A 22,565-nucleotide genomic window follows, 5' to 3' on the forward strand; every position below is an offset into this window, starting at 1 on the left:
GAAACGCTACAACAAAGACCTGGAAGACTTTGAACAGGCATGGTTACACCCTGCCTTAGAAAAGCATTCATGAGTTTCATGAGGGAGGAAAAGGGACCTTAATCACTGCAAGTCTGTAGAAGATTGATACTTTAACTCTACGTGACCTGCTTGTAAAATACACTGTTTTTAGTAGTAGGACTCAAGGAGAGGATTTACAGTGTGTCATGGGTTCTCTCATATGATATTCTCTCCGTGTGTGTGTGTGTGTGTGTGTGTGTGTGTGTGTGTGTGTGTGTGTGTGTGTGTGTGTGTGTGTGTGTGTGTGTGTGTGTGTGTGTAAATGTGTGAGCATGTTTGTGTTTATGTCTATTTGTTTTGCGTCTGTGCCATAGTGTTCCGTGAACCTTGTGGACTCTGCTCCAGGATTCCTATGATTGGGTCCTACCTCTCTCATGGACACTCACGTTTTTTAGGGGAAGACCTGCATGTCGACATGATCAAAGAGTTCACATGAGTGGTGGCCTGCGGGTTACTGATTACTGTAGAATGGATGTTAGAGTTTCAGCCAATCAACATCCAGGATCCAAACTACCTGGGCTATAATGCCTCTTTAAGATAAAGGTTTGCTCTTCAACCAAAGTCCTGTCAGTGAAATCCTCTGCCGCTCTAACACATCTCTCCATCTCCTCGTGGGACCTCTGCTGCTGCACTGGTAAAAACTGGTATATTTGTATTTTTTTAATCAATATACTGTTCGTTGTGCTGGATAGTGTGTGTTGTACATAGTATGTTGACTGATTTGATTGATAATTGGTATAATGACTAGAGCAACAGGAGGAGAAAATTATTATGTAATACTTAACCTGCATAGCAGCACTGACATTTGTGTACCTAAGAAAATGTGATTCTACCGGAAGGTTTTGATAATCACAGTAGTCAACCCCAGATCTTGCCGTCTGTCTGCCTGTAGGTCTCCTGGTTCACCCTACATTTACCTGTGTCAACTGCAGAGGTCATCATGAGTGTTGAAACTAAGGTGCCCCGGGAGCCTTGCTGCTCCAAATTGAAGGTCAGTGTTTTAATTCCTCAATTCATCTTCAGGGTATTCAGGGTAGTAAGGACGTATGCCTCCTAGTAGATGATGAAGAGAAACAGTCAAATTAGATGTACTTGCAAAGAAACATTTGGAACTTAATAGTGGTCCACACAGAACTTGCAAGAAGAACTTAACTGATGTCTCTTGAAAAATACATATCCTGGAAAGAGAAAAATAAATGTTCAATAAGACGAAATAAGCCTGATTGAAGTACTGGCCAGACAGGCAGAAGCTAGGGAATAGTGCCATTCTCTCGTGGAAGCCTTATATTCCACATAGGAATGAAGACGACTAAGTAAGTCAAGTATTGACAGGCCGCCTGTGTCATGTAAAAATCTTCCCAGCGTGAAATAGTTTCCAGTTTAATAATTGCATGTGCGTTTCTTTATGTGGATGGCTGAGTTCATGCAGATGTTTCTCTCTCACCCTCCCTTGCCCTTGATTTAGCTATCTAACTAACAAATATATGCACTGTCAATCAAAAACGTAGTGCCAAAAAAATATCTTCTCACATCAACCCTTAGCACTTTGGTGCTCGAGTCCGGGTATTTATATGCTGACCTCATGCCTCCAAAAGCTTCTGATTGGTCAGTGTCAATACTCCTTGTCACCATTGATTGGCAGATGTGTAAAGCATATGCGCTTGCCCACAGAATAGTTTTCTGAGTTTGATAGAAGGTGTGAGAGGGAGCCATCCTCACGAGCTCAGTCATTCACATGAAGAGATACGAGTTAAAATAAATCTCAAAGTGCCATGGTAAAGAGTGTCAATTGATCTCAAAAACTGAGCAGAAGCATTCACGCTGAGAAATTTTACAGCATGACGTCACAATCAGAACAAGATCAGAACGATTGTGAACTATTTCACGCTGGGAAGATTTTTACATGACAGCCTGGCTGTTATATTTGCTGCTGTTGTCTATGGCAGATGGGATTACAGTGATTGTGTAAACGTATTCCATGGACAGCCTCTGACCCAGACCTTTACCGACAGCTCTTTAATTGTTTATTCTCTGTACAGCTCAGGTTCAGTCTTTTAGAAAAAAACACCAATGGCAGATTGACTAACAAAAGAGCAAACAAACTCTTAACTATATCTGAACTGAAGGGACTGAAGGGGAGGGAGGCCAAATAGGCAAAAAGGTGATGAAGCAGGAGGGGTGGAGGGGGGGGCAGATACAAGAGTTACATGTTTTGCTGTGTCATCCAACAGCCAGACCTGTGAAATGAGAAAGCAGTTTTTCAACCTAAAAATTTGGTTGAAACACAGTGTTTGTATTTATTCAGCCATACATACTGTACACACACACACACACACACACACACACACACACACACACACACACACACACACTTCACTTATAGATTCATTTTATTTTAACGTTTATTTAATAGATAAACTATAGATATGTACAGAAGTTATTCCCTAGAACTGACTGTTATGATGGTCGATAACCTGTTAGTTTGTCTATTATGAATCCATAACTTTAAAAAATAATTATTATTAAACCTTTATTTAACCAGGAAGGGCTCATTGAGATTTAAAATATCTTTTTCAAGAGCGTCCTGGCCAAGATAGGCAGCACCAGGTCATTACAAAAATATCAGACAAACAACATGAAAAACTACAAGTTATCTCGTAAAAACCATAGAATTCACAAGAGTGTAAAAAAATCAAAAACAGCAACTTAAAAACATTGACAGGTCAGGGAATCAGTCTCAAGATCATTCATCAGTGATTTAAAAATACCAATCGGGACAAGTTCTTCCAGTTTAAAAGTATTTTGTAAGGCGTTCCAAGACGATGGCGCAGAGTACATAAAAGCCCTTTTGCCAAATTCAGTTCGGACATTTGGAACAGTTAGCAGGATAAAGTCCAGCGAACGAAGAGAGTACCCACCACATTTCTGAACAATAAAAATGCCCAAATAAAATGGTAGTAAACCCAAAATGGCTTTGTAAATAAAAGTATACCAGTGACTGAGCCTACGAGTGACTAGAGAAGGCCAGCCAACCCTGGTATACAAAGTGCTGTGGTTCGTAAGGGTTTTGCAGTTTAAAATACATCTCAAAGTGCCATGGTAAAGAGTGTCAATTGATCTCAAACACTGAGCAGAAGCATTCATATATAAAATATCCCATAGTCTAGTAAAGGCATAAATGTAGCTGATACTAGCCTCCTTCTGGCTTCAAAAGAAAAACAGGCCTTATTCCTAAAATAAAATCCCAATTTCAGCTTCAATTTTTTTGTAAGTTGTTGAATATGCAGTTTAAAAGAGGCCGTCATCAATTAAAATTCCAATATATTTATATGAGGTTACAGTCTTAATCTCAATACCCTGACAGGTAATAATAGGTGAAAAGTTCAGAGGTCTATTTCTTGCTTTAGAAAACAACATTAATTTAGTTTTGTCAGTATTGAGGATAAGCTTCAATTGACACAAGGTATGTTGAACAGTATAAAAAGCATTTTGCAAGTTCTGGAAAGCTTTTGTTAGAGACGAGATACAACAGTAAATAACAGTATCATCAGCATAAAAATGCGAAGTTGAGCATTTTGGACATTTTTGTCTAAATTATTTATATAATTAGTGAATAAGAAGGGACCAAGTACAGAGCCTTGGGGCACACCATTACAGACAGACAATTTAACAGACATGAGCCCATCAAATTGAGTGCACTGAGTTCTATCAGTCAGATAGTTAGCAAACCATGCAACTGCATGCTCTGAAAGACCTACACTCGACAATCTCTGCCTTTAGTATAGCATGATCAACTGTATCAAAAGCCTTAGAGAGATCAATAAAAAGTGAGACACAGTGCTGTTTTTTTGTCAAGGGCTTCAGTGATATCATTTAAAACCTTCATGGCTGCTGTAATTGTGCTATGCTTCTTTCTGAAGCCCAATTGGTACATTGATAAAATAGAGTTCGTAAATAAAAACTTTTTTAGCTGTTCACTCACAAGGGTTTCAAGTATTTTCACCAGGTTTGACAGCTTTGAGATTGGCCTATAATTATTTAAAAGAGTTGGATCTCCCCCTTTTAAAAGTGGTAGGACAAATGCTGATTTCCAGATCTTTGGAATTTCATTACATTCCAGGGTTAGATTGAACAGATATGTAAGTGGTTCAGCTATGAAATCAGCTGCCAGATTTAAAAAGCAGGGATCCAAAAGATCAGGACTTGCGGGTTTTCTCTGATCTAAGGATTTCAGGGCTTTATGGACCACCTGTACTGAGAATGGCAAAAAGCTAAAAGTTTGACCAGCTCTCACTGGTTCATCCACACAGGGTTGTACAGGGACAGAGGAAACTGAATCAAACAGCCTACCAGATGATACAAAGTGCTCATTGAAACAATTCAGCATTTCAGTTGTCATACACAGCAACAAAGTCCTTCAATACACATGACAGTAATTCATTAACATTACTGTTACCAGACATAGACTTAATAGCCTTCCAAAACTTTCTAGGGTCATTCAGGTTATCAGTGGTAACAGACATAAAATATTCAGACTTGGCCTTCCTGAGAAGAAAAGAACACTTGTTTCGTAACTGCCTAAAAAGAAGCCAATCAGCATCAGAACATGATTTCCTTGCTTTAGCCCAGGCTAGATTATGTTTGTGAATAATACAAGACAGCTCAGAAGAAAACCATGGATTATCCCTCGCTTTAACCCTGAACCTGTGGAATGGAGCATGTTTGTCTACTATTTGGGGAAAACCATCATGAAATAATTTCCAGGCAGTTTCCACATCAGGGATAAGCTCAATCTTGCTCCAGTCAAAATAAAACAAATCATGAAGGAAAGCCTGCTCATTAAAACACTTAAAATGTATCTTACGAATAAAGTGTGGGTTTGTCTTAGGAACCTTAGTATTTCTAACAGCAACAACAGCACAATGGTCACTTAAATCATTACAAAAAACACCAACCACAGAATATTTATGTGGAACATTTGTCAATATCAAATATCTGGGTAGATTTTTCTGGGCATTTAAGAACTGAAGAGATATCAGTACATGGCTGGATGACAACACTTTTTTCAAATGGGCCAGAGTCTTGTTGTCTGTGTCTGGGTATTATTCGTTGCTTTAGTATTGTCTTGAACTACAGTAGATGTCCTGTCTTATTAACAATCAACTGAATATAGGACAGTGGAAGTGGTGTCAAACAATCCATACTAATGTTTTCCTGACCCTTCAATGTTGTTTTGTGTGCTCTGGATAGATTTAGGATGTCAGTTTACCCTTCCCAAACACCAACATTAACTATAATCTGGGAAACACAAATCTGGCCTCAGATCAACATCTAGACTCTAGGGACATTGCCTTCCTCTAACTCTGCTTTGTGTTTATTTTCATAGCTGTTCCTGGTTTCCCTGTCCTTTGTGTACTTTGCAAAAGCCTTCGGGGGAAGCTACATGAAGAGTTCTGTCACCCAGATAGAGAGACGCTTCGACATCCCCAGCTCACTTATAGGAGTCATCGATGGCAGCTTTGAGATTGGTAGGCCTAATGTCCTAAGTACTTAGTCCTAAGGCCTTGTTTGCCAGGGCCCAAAATCAATTGGTGATCTTTATTGTTCTACGAGAGGACATCAAACCCTGGCCCTATATACTTGTCCTGAACATCTGAAAGTGTGTAAGCAGTACAGTTAAAGGGCTCCACCTAACCATACCATGTTTCTTTTTTGTCTTTTTATGTCATAAACATTACTCATTGGCTATATCATGGTTCTGTTCTTTCTCCTACCAGGTAACCTGCTGGTGATAGCATTTGTGAGTTACTTTGGGGCGAAGCTCCACAGGCCCAGACTGATAGGGATTGGCTGTCTCATCATGGCTGCTGGGGCCTTCCTCACTGCTCTGCCACACTTCTTCCAGGGACAGTAAGTCTACCTCTTATTTGGTTTATTGACTAGTTATCTCTAGACTGTTTATATTTGTAAATAGTAAATACATGTAAATGAACATAAGGCGTGACAATAAAGAATTGAAATAAAATCTTATCACTTCTAAAGAAGTGGTACAAAAAACAACAAAGAAATGCTTGGGTATGAAGAAGGGATATGTGGCGTCTCAAAACCAATGTATCACTTTATAGAGGAAACATACATTTCATTTCTTTCCCATGCAGGTATGTATATGAAACAACCCTGTCACATATTCCTGAGGAAAACACTACAGAAAGTATTCTGCCTTGTCTGGCCAACACCAGTCATCTGGTCATAAATGATCAGTCTACAGTTGCGAGTAAAGCAGGTAATGAGTTAATCACCATCACTACAGCATCAGAGTCTGGCTGCATCTGGGAACATAGTTCAATATATTATTCCTATGAATTTTAGTCTACATACAGTATTAGCGCCAAACCAGATGAGGCTAGTGGGAGGAGCTATATGAGGACGGGCTCAATGGAGTCCATGGAATGGAATTAATGGAACGGTATCAAACATATGGAAACCACGACTCCGTTTCATTTATTCCATTCTAGCCATGACAATGAGCCCATTGTTCTATAGTTCGTCTATAGTTCTACAGACCCTGGTTTGATTCCAGGCTGTGTCACAACTGGCCGTGACCAGGAGTCCCATAGGGCGGCGCACAATTTGGCCCAGCATCGTCCGAGTTAGTGAAGGGTTTGGCCAGGTTGGGCTTTACATGGCTCATTACACGGTTGTGGCGGGCTGGACTTTGGTCGTCAGTCGAACAGTGTTTCCTCCGACACATTGGTGCAGCTGGCTGCCAGGTTGGGCGAGTGTTAAGATGCGTGGTTTGGCAGGTAATGTGTCGGAGAACGCATGACTCAACCTTCGCCTCTCCCGAGCCCGTTGGGGAGTTGCAGCGATGAGACAAGATCGCAATTGGATATCACAAAAATTGAGAGAAAAGTTAAAAAATATAAAACATTGCCCCAAGTTATTTTTTATAAAGCAGCATTGTGTATTCAAGACCATTTTACCCTTAAGGACAAGAAAGTTTATCCTAATTGTATGACTTTTTTTCTGAATACTGGTCCTAGGAACCCAAAATTGTGTACTTTTTTGTTTTGGTACTAGACCTAACACACCTGATTTAAAGCAAAGGATTGATGAGTGGATTAGTTGAATCAAGTGTCTTATTGCTAGGACAAAAACAAAAATATGCACACCTTTGAGTCCCCAGGATAAAGAAACCGTGTTTTGTGTTCCCACAGCGTGTGAGAAGGAGGCAGGCTCGTCCATGTGGATCTATGTATTCCTGGGTAACATGCTGCGTGGGATTGGAGAGACGCCTGTCATGCCTTTAGGAGTGTCCTATCTAGACGACTACGCCAGAAAGGAGAACACTGCCATCTACCTTGGTTAGTAAAACACTTTTCAGGTGTACCATATCAACATTGCATAGTAAACCTCTTTTTGTAGCATACTGCATCTCTTCAACCTCTTCCATGCCACATCGCTCCCGGTTGAAGTTTCCCCTAGATGTAGGTCTAGGATTAGCTTCCCCTCCTCAATCCTAAACTTAACCATTAGTGGGGAAATGAAAACTGACGCAAGATCAGCATCTTGGGGCAACTTCACTCAACACCTACCACTTGTATTGTGTAAACCTTGGTTCGAAACAACCTCTTCAGGCATTCCATAATCAAAATCTGCCATCCTACAAATTCCGGTAGCTGATTTAGATGTATCAGCTTCAGCAAACCATATGGCAAACGAATAGGGCCAACTACCTAACTTCAGTTAAATCTATTGTCTTTTCTGTTGCTTGCTGCTAACTGTATCTGATCAACTCTCTCTGTCTCCTCTGCCTCAGCGTGTTTACAGACTGTTGGCATCCTGGGGCCTGTATTTGGCTTCATGTTTGGCTCCTTCTGTGCCAAGATCTATGTGGACATTGGCTCTGTGGATTTAGGTAACCGACCCTTGAATTAACAAATCGTACATTGTCTATTTTATGTGAGCTAGGATGTATTTATATGTACACATCAATATTGTATTTATGGCGGAATATGTGTTACTAATAATCATGTTGCATTTGCCTAATTTTATTAGTTACTATGTTGTTAATCCATATATTTTGGTTGAATCTGAAGTTGATTAACTTCTATGATGTTGCTAAATCGTGTCAGAGGGTAGTTGTTTGTGTGGTTTGTTTGCAGAACGGATTGGTCATCTTGGTTTATTGGTTGGGGCTTGTTGGGTGCTGAAGGTCATTTCTAAACATAGAGACATTTAAATCTGTTTGCATTAAGAGAAGAATTATCCTATCTATCTAGAACAGTATATTTTTATCCACACAGCAAATTGGGCAGTGTTCACATTTGTTGATTTTTCTAATTAACATTTCTAAAGTTAATTCAGGAGTTAAATTAACTCTGTACGAGTTAAATTAACACTCAGTAGTGTAAAATAACCCTAGTGTTGATGTTAATAACCAGTGTTGAACCAAAACCACACCCATCATTATCATATTTCCTAGCATGCTCTATTACAGGGTGATTTTTAGAATTGTTTGTTTCAATTTCTATATTTTTTATTAAATGTACATTGATTGATTAATTAATTAACTGTATGCAATGCAAATATAAATAACATGCATTGTTCTAAACTAATCCAGTCTGTTACTTGGACTTATTTCACCCGTTACTGAAATGGTTGTTCAAGTTTAGATGCCTTAGGTACTGTCATATCTTTATTTTCCCAACCCTGCCAATCATGCTGAATGCAGGTTGCGAGTGAATAACAATTCCAAATGTTGGATATTCTCATTCTGGCTGGATTCCAATAGGAATTACACATGACTTTGCAAGCCAGCATAATGTGACTTGCAGACCTTAAGTGGCCTGTAAACCATGAGTTTCAGGCCACTGTATTAGGGTAAAACTAGGCCTTATGAAATACAGAGTATACAAAATATTATTTCATACTGTTCTTTCCATGATATAGACTGACCAGGTGAATCCAGGTGAACGGTACGATCCCACATTGATGGCACTTGTTAAATCCACTTCAATCAGTGTAAAAGAAGGGTAGGAGACAGGTTAAATAATGATTTTTAAGCCTTGAGACAATTGAGACATGGATTGTGTATTTGTGCCATTCAGAGGGTGAATGGGCAAGACAAAAGATGTAAGTGCCTTTGAACAGGGTATGGTAGTTGGTACCAGGCGCACCAGTTTGTGTCAAGAACTGCAATGCTGTTGGGTTTTTCACAGTGAACAGTTTCCCGTGTGTATCAATAATGGCCCACCACCCTAAGGACATCCAGCCAACTTGACACAATTGTGGGAAGCATTGGAGTCAACATGGGCCAGCAGTTCTCAATATTGGGAAGATGTTCTTAATGTTTTCTGCACACAGTGTGTGTATTGTATCTGTGTCTTAAAGAATTAGATTTTAATGAAAACATATTCGCTTTGGATCTCACTTGCTGATGGCCACAAGACTGACAATGAATGCAACAACCATGTCTCTGTCACTAACAAACACAGTCATGGGTGGTAACTACTCGAAAGGCACAATGGAAAATATGCAAACAAGACTTTATACTAAGCGAAGTGTTAATTTAACACTGAAAAGTGTGGCCCCGTATAGACACTGGAACAGTGTTAAATGTAAGAATCGGTGTTTATTCAACTGGAGACTTAACAGTGTTGTAATGATGGTCCTTAGAGAGCTAAGTTTACCAGGGATTTCTATAGAGCTAATTGAGCCATGTAGCTGATTCATCACATTTTAAGCATTACTTGATAACATTGATATTGATATTATTGCTATTATGTCAGATTATAATGGAATATGAATTCAGCAGCCCAGTTAGTTATTTTAAGGCAACGGCTGATCAACTGACCCTGTTCACCCTCATATTCACTCACATCTGTATCTCTCTCCTACCCACAGAGAGCATCTCCATCAACCACAAGGACTCTCGCTGGGTGGGGGCCTGGTGGTTAGGCTTCCTGGTATCTGGCTTCCTGATGCTCCTGGCTGGGATTCCATTTTGGTTCCTCCCCAACACTCTGGCTAAGCAGTGCAAGAGCCCCAGCAAAAAGAAACAGAAGGAGGACATACAGGCGAAGAACTCCTCTGACACCCCAGAGGAGGAGCAGGAGCAGGGCAGTTTCCTACCAGAGGACAATACTGAGGAGGATGCACCACAGCCTGTCACCATGGCTGCCATGGCTAAAGGTATTGTGGGATTGATTCCATTTAGATTCCTAGTCTCTTCACCTAGCTTCAGAAAGGGTGGGGTAGGTGTTGGAAAAAGTAATGGCTCCACCTTGCCCAAAGTTGTGTTTCTGCTAACTAACCTTCATCAGTCCCATACTTTCAAATCTATGATCACAGAGTTGTTAGGTGCTGGGGAAAGAGGCTAGTGACTAATGGAACTGGGGCGTCAGAATTCTTGCATTGTCCTCAATCATTGATGGACATTACAGCTTAACCCTGATCCAGAGTCTGACCACTGACCCTTAACAGACCCCTAACCCCTGACTCCATTTAAGCACTAATTTATGTCAAATATAGGACCAAGCGTTGCTCAAGACTGACAACTTAGTGACAGTACAGACTATGACTACAGCAAATTATTATAAATACCACATTCCATTGACCACATTTCATTATATGGTGGATACTGTACCTTATCTATGACATTATACTAGAGTGATCAATGTATTGTTGAACATTTGATTTCCCTGCCTCCAACTATTTTGATGTTACTGAATATTACAATATGCCTTTTCTGAATTGTGTTATTTCTTGTTATTTCCAGATTTTGCGCCATCCCTGAAAAGGCTGTTCAGCAACAAAGTCTACCTGCTGATCATCCTGACGTCCGTGGTGGCATTCAATGGCTTCATAGGGATGATCACCTTCAAACCCAAGTTCATGGAGCAGGTCTACGGGCAGTCTCCCTCCAAGGCAATCTTCTTGATAGGTAGGCTACAGTACAAGAGGCACACACACAGACACTTTCTCTCTCCTTCACTCAGAAGAAAGCCAAAGCCATGTTGCCATTGAAAGAACATGTGACTGAGATAAACATGACTAAAAGTGTGTGCATGTGTGGGCGGCAACTTTAAACTGAAAGAGCACTCTGTACTGTTATTAGATAGTACAGTAGCTAACCTGATTACTCACCACCACTTGTCAACGAGTATCTAGCTCATATTGTACATGACTGTCATGCAACACTTTTCCCACACAACTTATACTCTCAGCAGTAACAGTGCATTTAAAATACTCTGCTATGCATTAGTTATACACATGCTAGACATTATAAATCATGCTGATACACATGTATCCATCTATGGTCAACTACTTTCCTGACAGTCTTTGCAAATCTTTCAATTTAGCCTGTTTTATGTTTTAAAATGTGATGCATGGCAAATGATTTGATCACTTTTGGGAGAATAAAGTACTACAAACTTGACTTGTCTGTCTCTGTCCAGGTTCGATGAACCTGCCTGCGGTGGCAGTTGGGGTCATCGTGGGAGGCTTGGTGATGAAGCGGTTCAAGCTGAGCGTTCTGGGAGCAGCCCGACTCTCCATCATCTCCTCCTTCCTCTCCTTCTGCCTCCTGCTCATCCAGTACTTCCTACAGTGTGACAACTCAGAGGTGGCTGGCCTCACCATGACCTATCAAGGGTAAGTACTGTAGTTCATGCAATTTACAGTGCTATCAGAAGGTATCCACAGCCCTTGACTTTTTCCAAATTTTGTTAGGTTACAGCCTGAATTTAAAATGTATTACATTGAGATTTTGTGTCACTGGCCTACACACAATACCTCATAATGTCAAAGTGGAATTATGTTTTTCTAAATTTTTACAAATTACTTGACTCAATAAGTATTCAACCCCTTTCTTATGACAAGCCTAAATATGTTCAGGTGTACAAATTTGTTTAACAAGTCACATAAAAAGTTGCATAGACTTACTCTGTCTGCAATAATAGTGTACCCCACACATACAATTCATTATCTGTAAGGTCGCTCAGTCAAGCAGTGAATTTCAAAAAAAGATTCAACCACAAAGACCAGGGAGGTTTTTCCAATGCCTCGCAAAGGGCAGATATTGGTAGATGTGTAAAAAAAAAAACACACATTGAATATCCCTTTGAGCATGGTGAAGTTATTAATTACTCTTTGGATGCTGTATCAATACACCCAGTCACTACAAATATGCCGGCGTCCTTCCTAACTCAGTTGCCGGAAAGGAAGGAAACCGCTTAGGGATTTCACCATGAGGCCAATGGTGACGTTAAAACAGTTACAGAATTGACTGGCTGTGGTAGGAGAAAACTTAGGATGGATCAACAGCATTGTAGTTACTCGACAATACTAATCTAATTCACAGAGTGAAAAGAAGGAAGCTTGTACAGAATAAAAATGTTGCAACAAGGCACTAAAGTAATACTGCAAAAAATGTGGCAAAGCAATTCATTTTTTGTCATGAATAACAAACATTATGTTTGGGGACAAATCCAGTAAAACACATTACTCAAGGACAAACCTAAAACATAAGGCTAAATCTACACTGTAGTTGCTTACCAATTAGACAGTGAATGTTCCTGAGTGGCAAGACCCGGAAACGGTTGTCTAGCAATGATCAACAATCAATTTGAAAGAGTTAAGAATTTTGAAGAGAATAAATGGGCAAATGTTGTACTATCCAGGTGTGGAAAGCTCTTAGAGACTTGGCCAGAAAGACTCACAGCTGGAATCACTGCCAAAGAGGCTTCTACAAAGTATTCACTCAGGGGTGTGCTTTTTTCAGGACACTGTCTTTCAAAGATAATTCGTAAAAAATCCAAATAACTTCACAGATCTTCATTGTAAAGGGTTTAAACACCGTTTCCCCATGCTTGATCAATGAACCATAAACAATTAATGAACATGCACCTGTGTAACGGTCTTTAAGACACTAACAGCTTACAGACAGTAGGCAATTAAGGTCACAGTGACACTAAAAAGGCCTTTCTACTGACTCTGAAAAACACCAAAAGAAAGATTCCCAGGGTCCCTGCTCATCTGCGTGAACGTGCCTTAGGCATGCTGCAAGAAGGCATGAGGACTGCAGATGTGGCCAGGGCAATAAATGTCAATGTCCTGTGGCAGACCATGGGGTTTGGTCAAGACGTTTACCCAGATCAGACACGGACAGAGAAGGATTAGCTCAGTTTCAAGGGTGTTTATTTAAATAATAGTTCAAAAAAAGAAAAGGATAGGTCTCCCCCATGAGACCCTCTCCGGGATACCGTCTTCTGGGCTCTGGGTCTTGCTGTAACCTGTTTGGCACACAAACTCAAATTCCCTCGTTTCCGCTCGGGCACCGTCTCCAACTACACGGAAGTCACCTTACTTCCCCCATTCCCCTTGTGTGCTGCCCATCTGGCAGCTTTATGGGCCTTGCACAGCTAGTGAGCAATCCGCCCTTGATTACTCACCAGCTCCCAATCAGTAGTCATGGCTGGGGAGCCCGTCGAGACCTGGCACGTCCAGCAGATGGAGCCATCGCCTCGTGATGTACACTCCATCTGCTACCAGGCCTCGACGAGTCTCCCCCTGGTGGCTGACCTGCTGTACGCCACCCCCCCCTCCCCGACAGAGCTAGGGGGGGGACTGTCATCAGTGCAACGTAGGTCTCCCCTCTCGATAGGGCATCCACGCTTCGCCGCTGACCTGTGCACAGCAGAGAAAGATAAGCGTTGAAGGAACAAGAACCACCTGGTGACCCGATCGGCCTCTAGTCCCGTGTCTCATGCGTTCGTCTGGACCACCATCGGCACCTGGAAATCGGGCATTACAAAAATCGGATGGGAGCACAACGCTTCCTTCAGACTGTTGAACGCCGCTTCTGTCTCGTCCGTCCATTTCACTGTGTTCGGGAGGCGGGCCCTGGTTAGATCGGTGAGGGGGGAAGATATAGCCGCAAAGTTGGGGATAAACCGGCTATAGTATCCTACCAGTCCCAGGAAGGACTTGACCTGTGTCTTGGTGCGTGGAATGAGCCAGTCACGCACCGCGTGAACCTTCCTCTCCTGGGGCTTGACGTTCCCCCGTCCGATGAAATACCCCAGGTACTCCACCTCCTCGAACACTAGCTTGCATTTCTTGGGGTTTGCGGTCAACCCAGCTTGTCTGAACGTGTCAAGCACCGCCTGGAGGTGCGTCAGGTGCTCTTCCCAACCTTGGCTGTGGATGATGATATCATCCAGATATGCCGCTGCGTACTGCTGGTGGGGTCAAAGCACTCTGTTCATCAGCCGTTGGAATGTGGGCGAGGCTCCGTGGAGACCGAATGTGAGCACCCGGTACTGATACAACCCGTCTGGTGTCGAAAACGCCGTCTTCTCCCGGGAGGAGGCTACCAAAGGTACCTGCCAATAACCTTTGGTCAGGTCAAGGGTGCTGATGTACCGGGCCTTTCCCAATCAGTTGATGAGCTCGCCCACCCTTGGCATGGGGTATGCGTCGAACAAGCTGATGTCGTTCACCCCCCAGAAATCGTTACAGAAGCGGAGGCTACCGTCCGGTTTGGGCACCAACACGATGGGGCTGCACTATGCACTGTGGGACTCTTCCACGACCCTCATCCTCAGCATAGCCTCCACTTCCTGTTTCACGGCCTCCCTTTGGGCCTCCGGAATCCGATATGGCCTTTTTTGTACCGTTTCCCCGGGCCGGGTACGGATGTGGTGTTCAATGAGGGTCGTGCGGCCCGGCTTCTCGGAGAAAACCGCCGTGTTCCGATCGACGAGCTCCCTGAGCTCTTGCTTCTGGGCCGGGTCGAGGTCCTCATTGCTCGGGACCTCCACTGGTACCGTTGGCGTCCTGGGTACCGACCATAACACGGCCAAGGCTGTCCTCTCGTGCCACTTCTTCAACAGGTTCACGTGGTAAATCTGTTGGGGTTTCCGTCTCCCCGGTTGCCGTACGCGGTAATTGACAGGTCCCAGCTTCTCGACCACCTCGTATGGTCCGTGCCATGTTGCCAGGAACTTACTTTCGGCCGTGGGGATCAAGACCAACACCCTGTCTCCCACCTGGAATTCTCGGGGCTGGGCTCCCCGATTGTAGACCTGGGCTTAGGCGCGTTGGGCCTTCTCCATATGTTCCCTCACGACTGGCCATATGGCTGTCATCCGCTCCCGCATCCGCTCTCCACGTGCTCTACCACGCTGCGTAAGGGGGTCGGGTTGGGCTTCCCACACCTCTTTGGCGAGGTCCAGTGGGCCGCGTGGCCTCCTCCCATGGAGGAGTTCGAACGGAGAAAACGCAGTGGAGGATTGGGGTACTTCTTGGATTGAGAACATTAGGTGGGGTAGTAGGTGGTCCCAGTTCTTCCCATCCTGCTCGATGACCTTCCACAGCATTTGTTTGAGCGTTTTATTAAAACATCTGCGGGTGAAAAACGGAGGTCCGGATCTGCTTGATCTGCAGGAGGGCACACAGCTCTTTCATGAGGCGGGACATAAATTCCGTACCTTGGTCTGTCAGGATCTCGTTCGGGATGCCCACCCGGTTAAAGAGGTGGAACAGCTCCCGGGCGATTCCCTTGGACACCGCTGCCCGTAGGGGAATGGCCTCGGGATACCGGGTGGCATAGTCCACTATTACCAAGATGTACCTGTGTCCTCGTGCAGTCTTTACGAGGGGTCCCACTATGTCCATGGCGATGCATTCAAAGGGCACCCCGATTATTGGCAGAGGGACCAGAGGGTTTCGGAAGTGTGCATTCGGGGCAGTGAGTTGACACTCCGGGCATCTGCGACATGACCCTCCAGCATGACAATGCCACCAGCCATACTGCTCGTTCTGTGTGTGATTTCCTGCAAGACAGGAATGTCAGTGTTCTGCCATGGCCAGCGAAGAGCCCGGATCTCAATCCCATTAACTTATATGGGCTAGGTGGGATGGTCACGTCCCGGGACACACTATTCAACAGCCAATGAAATAGCATGGCGCGAAATACATTACAGCAAAAATCTCACAATTTCATTTTCTCAAACAATCAACTATTTCACACCATTTTAAAGATAAACTTCTCGTTAATCTAACCACATTGTCCGATTTCAAAAAGGCTTTACGGCAAAAGCATAACATTTTATTATGTTAGGTGTGGCAAACCTCTTCAAAGTTAGGAGCATTTGTCACAAATTAAGTGGGAAACTGTCACCAAAGTCAGCCCAGAATGAAAGTTATTTCGAACATGACAGTACCTGTGTGTTTGTTTCCTGGTCCACCCAGGCCGCAGGTAAGGTCAAGGATAGCAGGGTTTGGTACACAAATCTGGTTCTCGGTAGGTCCAGGTCTAAACGCCAACAGGTAAGTCCAAAACAGTCCAGCTCGTACACGGTAAATCCAGCCAATGTAGATTGTCTCTTTCTCTATGGTTCATAGATCCTTCCCGCCCTCTCTCTCTCTTCCTGGTTTTTCTTGACCTTTTATCTGTGGGTCGGCTCCACCTTCTGAGGGTTCCCCTTGCTTCTGGGAATTGTAGTTTTGGCAGTCGGCCATTTTGTGATCTGTAGTTCTGATCGGGGTGGCCATTTTAGTGATCGGGCAGAGCCCGTTTATTAGTTCTGCCCTCACATGTCTGCCATTTATCACTTGACCCCCTTCTTTGCCACATAGGACATAAACTTCACAAGAAAAACCACACAGCCATTTTCCAAGCAAGGACATGCATCACAAAACCAAAAATCCAGCAAAAATATTCACTAACCTTTGATGATCTTCATCAGATGGCACTCATAGGACTTCATGTTACACAATAGATGTAAGTTTTGCTCGATAAAGTTGATATTTATATCCAAAAACCCCATTTTACATTGGCGAATGATGTTCAGAAAATATTTTGCCTCCAAAACTGCCGGTGAATCAGCACAACAATTTACAAAAATACTCATTATAAACGTTGATAAAATATTAACCTCTTACATCTAGACGTTCCGCTAGTGGAACACCTGCTCCAATATCCAATGATAGGCGTGGCGCGAATTACAAATTCCTCAAAAATACAAAAACTTCCATTTTTCAAACATATGACTATTTTACAGCATTTTAAAGACAAGGCTCTCCTTTATCTAACCACACTGTCCGATTTCAAAAAGGCTTTACAGCGAAAGCAAAACATTAGATTATGTCAGCAGAGTACCCAGCCAGAAATAATCAGACACCCATTTTTCAAGCTAGCATATAATGTCACAAAAAACAAAACCACAGCTAAATGCAGCACTAACCTTTAATGATCTTCATCAGATGACACACCTAGGACATTATGTTATACAATACATGCATGTTTTGTTCAATCAAGTTCATATTTATATCAAAAACCAGCTTTTTTACATTAGCATGTGACGTTCAGAACTAGCATACCCCCCGCAAACCTCCGTTGAATTTACTAAATTACTCACGATAAACGTTCACAAAAAACATAACAATTATTTTAAGAATTATAGATACAGAACTCCTTTGTGCAATCGAGGTGTCCGATTTTAAAATAGCTTTTCGGTGAAAGCACATTTTGCAATATTCTGAGTAGATAGCCCAGCCATCACGGCTAGCTACCAAGTTTAGCCCTGACCAAACTCCGATTTACTATTAGAAAAGTTTGATTACCTTTGGTGTTCTTCGTCAGAATGCACTCCCAGGGCTGCTACTTCAATAACAAATGTTGGTTTGGTTCAAAATAATCCATTGTTATATCCAAATAGCGATGTTTTGTTCGTGCGTTCAAGACACTATCCGAAGTGTAAATAAGGGTCACGAGCACGACGCATTTCGTGACAAAAAAAGTCAAAATATTCCATTACCGTACTTCGAAGCATGTCAACCGCTGTTTAAAATCAATTTTTATGCCATTTTTCTCATAAAAAAGCGATAATATTCCGACCGGGAAAGCGTGTATACGTACAAAGAGAGAGAAAATAAAAGCATGGGATCCCCTCGTGCACGAGCCTGAGTTTCATAGTACTGTGACCGGCCACTATCCAAACGTGCTACTTTTTTTCAGCCAGAGCCTGCAAAGCCACAATTCAGCTTTTTGCCGGCTTCTGAGAGCCCTTGGGAGCCGTAGGAAGTGTCACGTAACAGCAGAGATTCCCTGTATTGGATAGAGATAATCAAGAAGGGCAAGAAATAGTCAGACAGGGCACTTCCTGTAAGGAATCTTCTCAGATTTTTGCCTGCCAAATGAGTTCTGTTATACTCACAGACACCATTCAAACAGTTTTAGAAACTTTGGAGTGTTTTCTATCCAAAGCTAATAATTATATGCATATTCTAGTTTCTGGGCAGGAGTAATAATCAGATTAAATCGGGTACGTTTTTTATCCGGCCGTGAAAATACTGCCCCCTAGCCATAACAGGTTAACGAGAGTCTTGTCTTTAAAATGGTGTAAAATAGTCATATGTTTGAGAAATTGAAGTAATAGCATTTCTAAGGTATTTGAATATCGCGCCACGGGATTATACTGGCTGTTGAGTAGGTGGGACGCAAGCGTCCCACCTAGCCCATAGAGGTTAAAAAGTTAATTAAGCAAGTCTGGGACCTGTTGTATCGGAGGGTAAAGGCTAGGGCCATTCCCCCAGAAATGTCCAGGAACTTGCAGGTGCCTTTGTGGAAGAGTGGGGTAACATCTCACAGCAAGAACTGGCAAATCTGGTGCAGTCCATGAGGAGGTGATGCACTGCAGTACTTAATGCAGCTGGTGGCCACACCAGATACTGTTACTTTTGATTTTGACCCCCCCCCCCTTTGTTCAGGGACACATTATTCAATTTCTGTTAGTCACATGTCTGGAACTTGTTCAGTTTTTGTCTCAGTTGTTGAATCTTGTTATGTTCATACAAATATTTACACGTTTAGTTTGCTGAAAATGAACACAGTTGTTACTGAGTTCATATTATTCCATTTTGAATTCAGGCTGTAACACAACAAAATGCGGAAAAAGTCAAGGGAATACTTTCTGAAAGCACTGTAAAGGTTAGGGTTAGGGTTAGTTCCTCTCCTGCCTCCTGCTCATCCAATACTTCCTAAAGTGTGACAACCCAAGAAGTGGGTTACCAAGGGTAAATACTGTAGTTCATATCGCGTAAATAGAGTAAATGAATTTGTAGAAATGTAATAGCTGGAGACTTAGCGTTTATACAGTGATTCTAAGAGAAGGCATGAAGCACAGTGTGAGTGTGCCTCATCAAATATTATATTTGGATTGCTACAAAATCAGATTTTGCTTGACTATTACTATTGCTACTGATTTAGATAATATAAGATCAATAAAATACAAACTTTGGTCTTTGTGTTCATTATCGTTGCACTGCACTGCCGTGTAAAACAATAAACACAATACATTGTCACACATTTGACTCATAGCTACATTGTTACCTTTATCCCCCAGGGCTACAGAGGTGTCTTACCAACAGGAGAGCTTGCTGTCTCAGTGTAACATGGGCTGCTCCTGTTCCCTGAAACACTGGGACCCTGTGTGTGCCAAAAATGGCATCACCTACGCCTCCCCCTGTCTTGCTGGCTGCCAGACCTCCACGGGCATAGGCAAGGAGATGGTAAGACATCTCATGACTAAATGTCTAAATGTGTTCTGAATTACTCTCAACTCCTCCTGCCTTGTTTACTAACACATACATCTCTCTGTTGTTACAGAAGTCTCTGTTTCCATAGGGACAACATATGAGTGTAGAACTCCAGTGAACACTTCGAAATGTTATATACTATACCACACAATACGTTGTGTGTAGTACTGGGCTGGAGCCAAAACCTGCGCACCTTGTGGGTCAAACCCATAACAAACTTTGATGAATTTAAAGTCACCGTTTCTCCTTCTGTTTTTCCACCTTCTCCTTCCTCTGTTCCACAGGAGTTCCATAACTGCACATGTATGCAGGAGCTGAAGGTGGGGCTGATGGCTCCACCAACCAACATGTCCGCCATCTTGGGCCAGTGCCCCAGGAAGAGTGACTGTGACAGGATGTTTAAGTTCTATATGGCTGTCTCTGTCCTGGGGGCCTTCGTCTCTGCCTGCGGGGGCACATCTGGATATATCGTCCTGCTCAGGTAAGACAAGACAATAGGATGGATGGAACTGCCCAGTGGTGGAAACAGTACCCAATTTTCATATTTGAGTAGAAGTAAAGATACCTTAATAGAAAATGGCTCAAGTTACTGTGAAAGTCACCCAGTAAAATACTTCTTGAGTAAAAGTCTAAAAGTATTTAGTTTGAAATATACTTAAGTATTGAAAGCACATGTAATTGCAAAAATATACTTAAGTATCAAAAGTAAAAGTATAAATAATTTCAAATTCCTTATATTAAGCAAACATTCCAACACTCAGACATGATTATGAGTGTCTGCCAGATCAGAGGCAGTAGAGATGACCAGGGATGTTCTCTTGATAAGTGTGTGAATTGGACCATTTTCCTGTCTTGTTAAGCATTCAAAATGTCAGGGAAAATATATGGAGTAAAAAGTACATTATTTTCATTAGGAATGTTGTGAAGTAAAAGTTGTCCAAAATATAAATAGTAAAGTAAAGATACCCCCAAAAACTACTTAAGTAGTACTTTTTTACTTTACACAACTGAAACTGCCCACCTGTGATTGGAATCATTTTTGTATTTTTTTTGTTTGCAACCTTTGCTTACCCTCAATATGTTGCTTTTGTTTTGTTTCAGATCTATACACCCCGATTTAAAATCACTGGCTCTTGGGATGCATACATTGATAGGCAGAACTCTGGGTGAGTAAGATAAGTTTGTTGAGGGTATGAACAATCTTAGAACCTTGTGGAACATTCTCAAAATGTTCTATTTTCATTCAATTTCGTTGGTTGAGGAACTTGAGAAAGTAAAACACTTCAGTAACTTGTGTGTGTTTGCAGGTGGAATCCCTCCCCCTATCTACTTTGGAGCTTTGATTGACAGGACGTGTCTGAAGTGGGGATTAAAGCGATGTGGGGGTCAAGGAGCATGCAGACTCTACGACTCACAAGCATTCAGGTACAGTCATCTGAACTCAACTGATAAATGGATGGATGGATGGATGGACTTTATTATAACCTCTGTCCCTTCTCTCCCCTGTAGAATAACGTTCCTGGGTCTGGTCTATTGTCTATACGGCCTGGCCAACATGCTGTGGGTGGTGCTGTACCTGCAACTGTCCAAGCGGCAGAAGAAGTTGGAACTGCGAAGCCAGGCCAAGGCTACAGCCCTGGAGGCCAATGGGAACAACAATCCCAATGCAATGGTCAGCATCTTTAAGAACAAAGATGACCTGGACAGGGACAGTGAGAGCACCATCTAAGATACCAAAGAGATTTCCAAAACAAATGGTTTTTTGATCCTGTATTGTGCCATGCCCATGATCCACCTGAAGTGTTTTGGGATATTTGGTGACTTGTCAAATGAACAAGTATATTTTTTTGCCACAACTCGGTACAGTCTTAAGCCAAGACCCAGTACATTGGTAGGAATTGGTCGCTATTTGTGAAACTGATTTTGCTGCTAGATCTCTTCGACCAAAGCCCTGATATATTTACCATCCTCTCAATGTTATTAATGCAGTATTCAATATATGAGATCCCAATGAAGTATTCCTCCCATATGAGTTCATTATGAATAGTTTGCCAACCACAGGCCGCACCTATTACTTGTCTCTATCTCCCCCTTTCCCATCTGAAGCACCCTTGTACATACTATAAACAAAAAACGTTTTTCTAAACTTTAATTCTGTCCTATTTCCATTTCTCTCTTGTTATATACAGTGCCTTGTAAAAGTATTCAGACCCATTGTATTTCTTCACATTTTATTGTGTTACAAAGTGGATTAAATTTGATGTAGAAACATTTGTGGGGTCAACAATCTACACAAAACATGTGAAGCAACGTAATAACATGAAACTATACGTGACATCAACAATGTGAGCACATGTGAAAACATGATCTCATGTTAAATAAATGTGACAACAAGGGGATGCAAAATGTCAGCATAATACCATGACACTACAATGTTGGATTCGAAATTTTGAACATTGAGATATTAAAGACATGATAGATCAGACGCATATTATATTAAGGAGATCTGTAGAAAGACAGAGTGGCTGTGGAATGTGCTGGGTGGACGGGAGGAGATCAAAGGATTGCTACAGGGGAGGCAGATGGACATCTGTGGACTAGGCGAAGGAGGGGTTGAGGTCAGGAGGTCAGGTCAGATCCCACGAAGGGAGTAATAAGAGTTTAGTATCCTGTTACCCTCTTCCTGTGGAACCAGAAGATGTAAGGATTGGAGAGAAGGAGGAGTGTCTTAAGTGGGATATAAATATACCTGTGATGGTGAGAAATGTTTGGCTGTCTGAATTACAGCTGTAAAGACCCCTTTTTTAATATATATTATTTCACCTTTATTTAACCAGGTCAGCTAGTAGAGAACAAGTTCTCATTTACAACTGCGACCTGGCCAAGATAAAGCAAAGCAG

General features: G+C 42.2%; 1 protein-coding gene across 2 annotated transcripts; it reads left to right on the forward strand.

Moving 5' to 3' along the window:
* Window positions 1-408: 408 nt before the first annotated feature.
* Window positions 409-21,936, forward strand: LOC106575962 (solute carrier organic anion transporter family member 1C1). 2 transcript variants are annotated; one of them, XM_045699676.1, is made up of 15 exons: window positions 410-694; window positions 953-1,051; window positions 5,447-5,588; window positions 5,838-5,970; window positions 6,219-6,343; window positions 7,278-7,424; window positions 7,880-7,978; window positions 9,967-10,254; window positions 10,841-11,005; window positions 11,520-11,715; window positions 19,473-19,638; window positions 19,950-20,146; window positions 20,767-20,831; window positions 20,973-21,090; window positions 21,175-21,936. In XM_045699676.1, the coding sequence occupies exons 2-15, from the start codon at window positions 1,001-1,003 to the stop codon at window positions 21,392-21,394; spliced, it is 2,112 nt and encodes a 703-aa protein (XP_045555632.1). In that variant the 5' UTR covers window positions 410-694; window positions 953-1,000; the 3' UTR covers window positions 21,395-21,936. The 2 variants fall into 2 exon arrangements, with proteins under 2 accessions (XP_014008208.2, XP_045555632.1); XM_014152733.2 differs by lacking the exons at window positions 7,278-7,424; window positions 7,880-7,978 and having other exon boundaries at window positions 409-694.
* Window positions 21,937-22,565: the final 629 nt, after the last annotated feature.

The sequence above is a fragment of the Salmo salar genome, chromosome ssa17 (genome assembly GCF_905237065.1).
Source record: "Salmo salar chromosome ssa17, Ssal_v3.1, whole genome shotgun sequence".
NCBI classification, from domain to species: domain Eukaryota; kingdom Metazoa; phylum Chordata; class Actinopteri; order Salmoniformes; family Salmonidae; genus Salmo; species Salmo salar.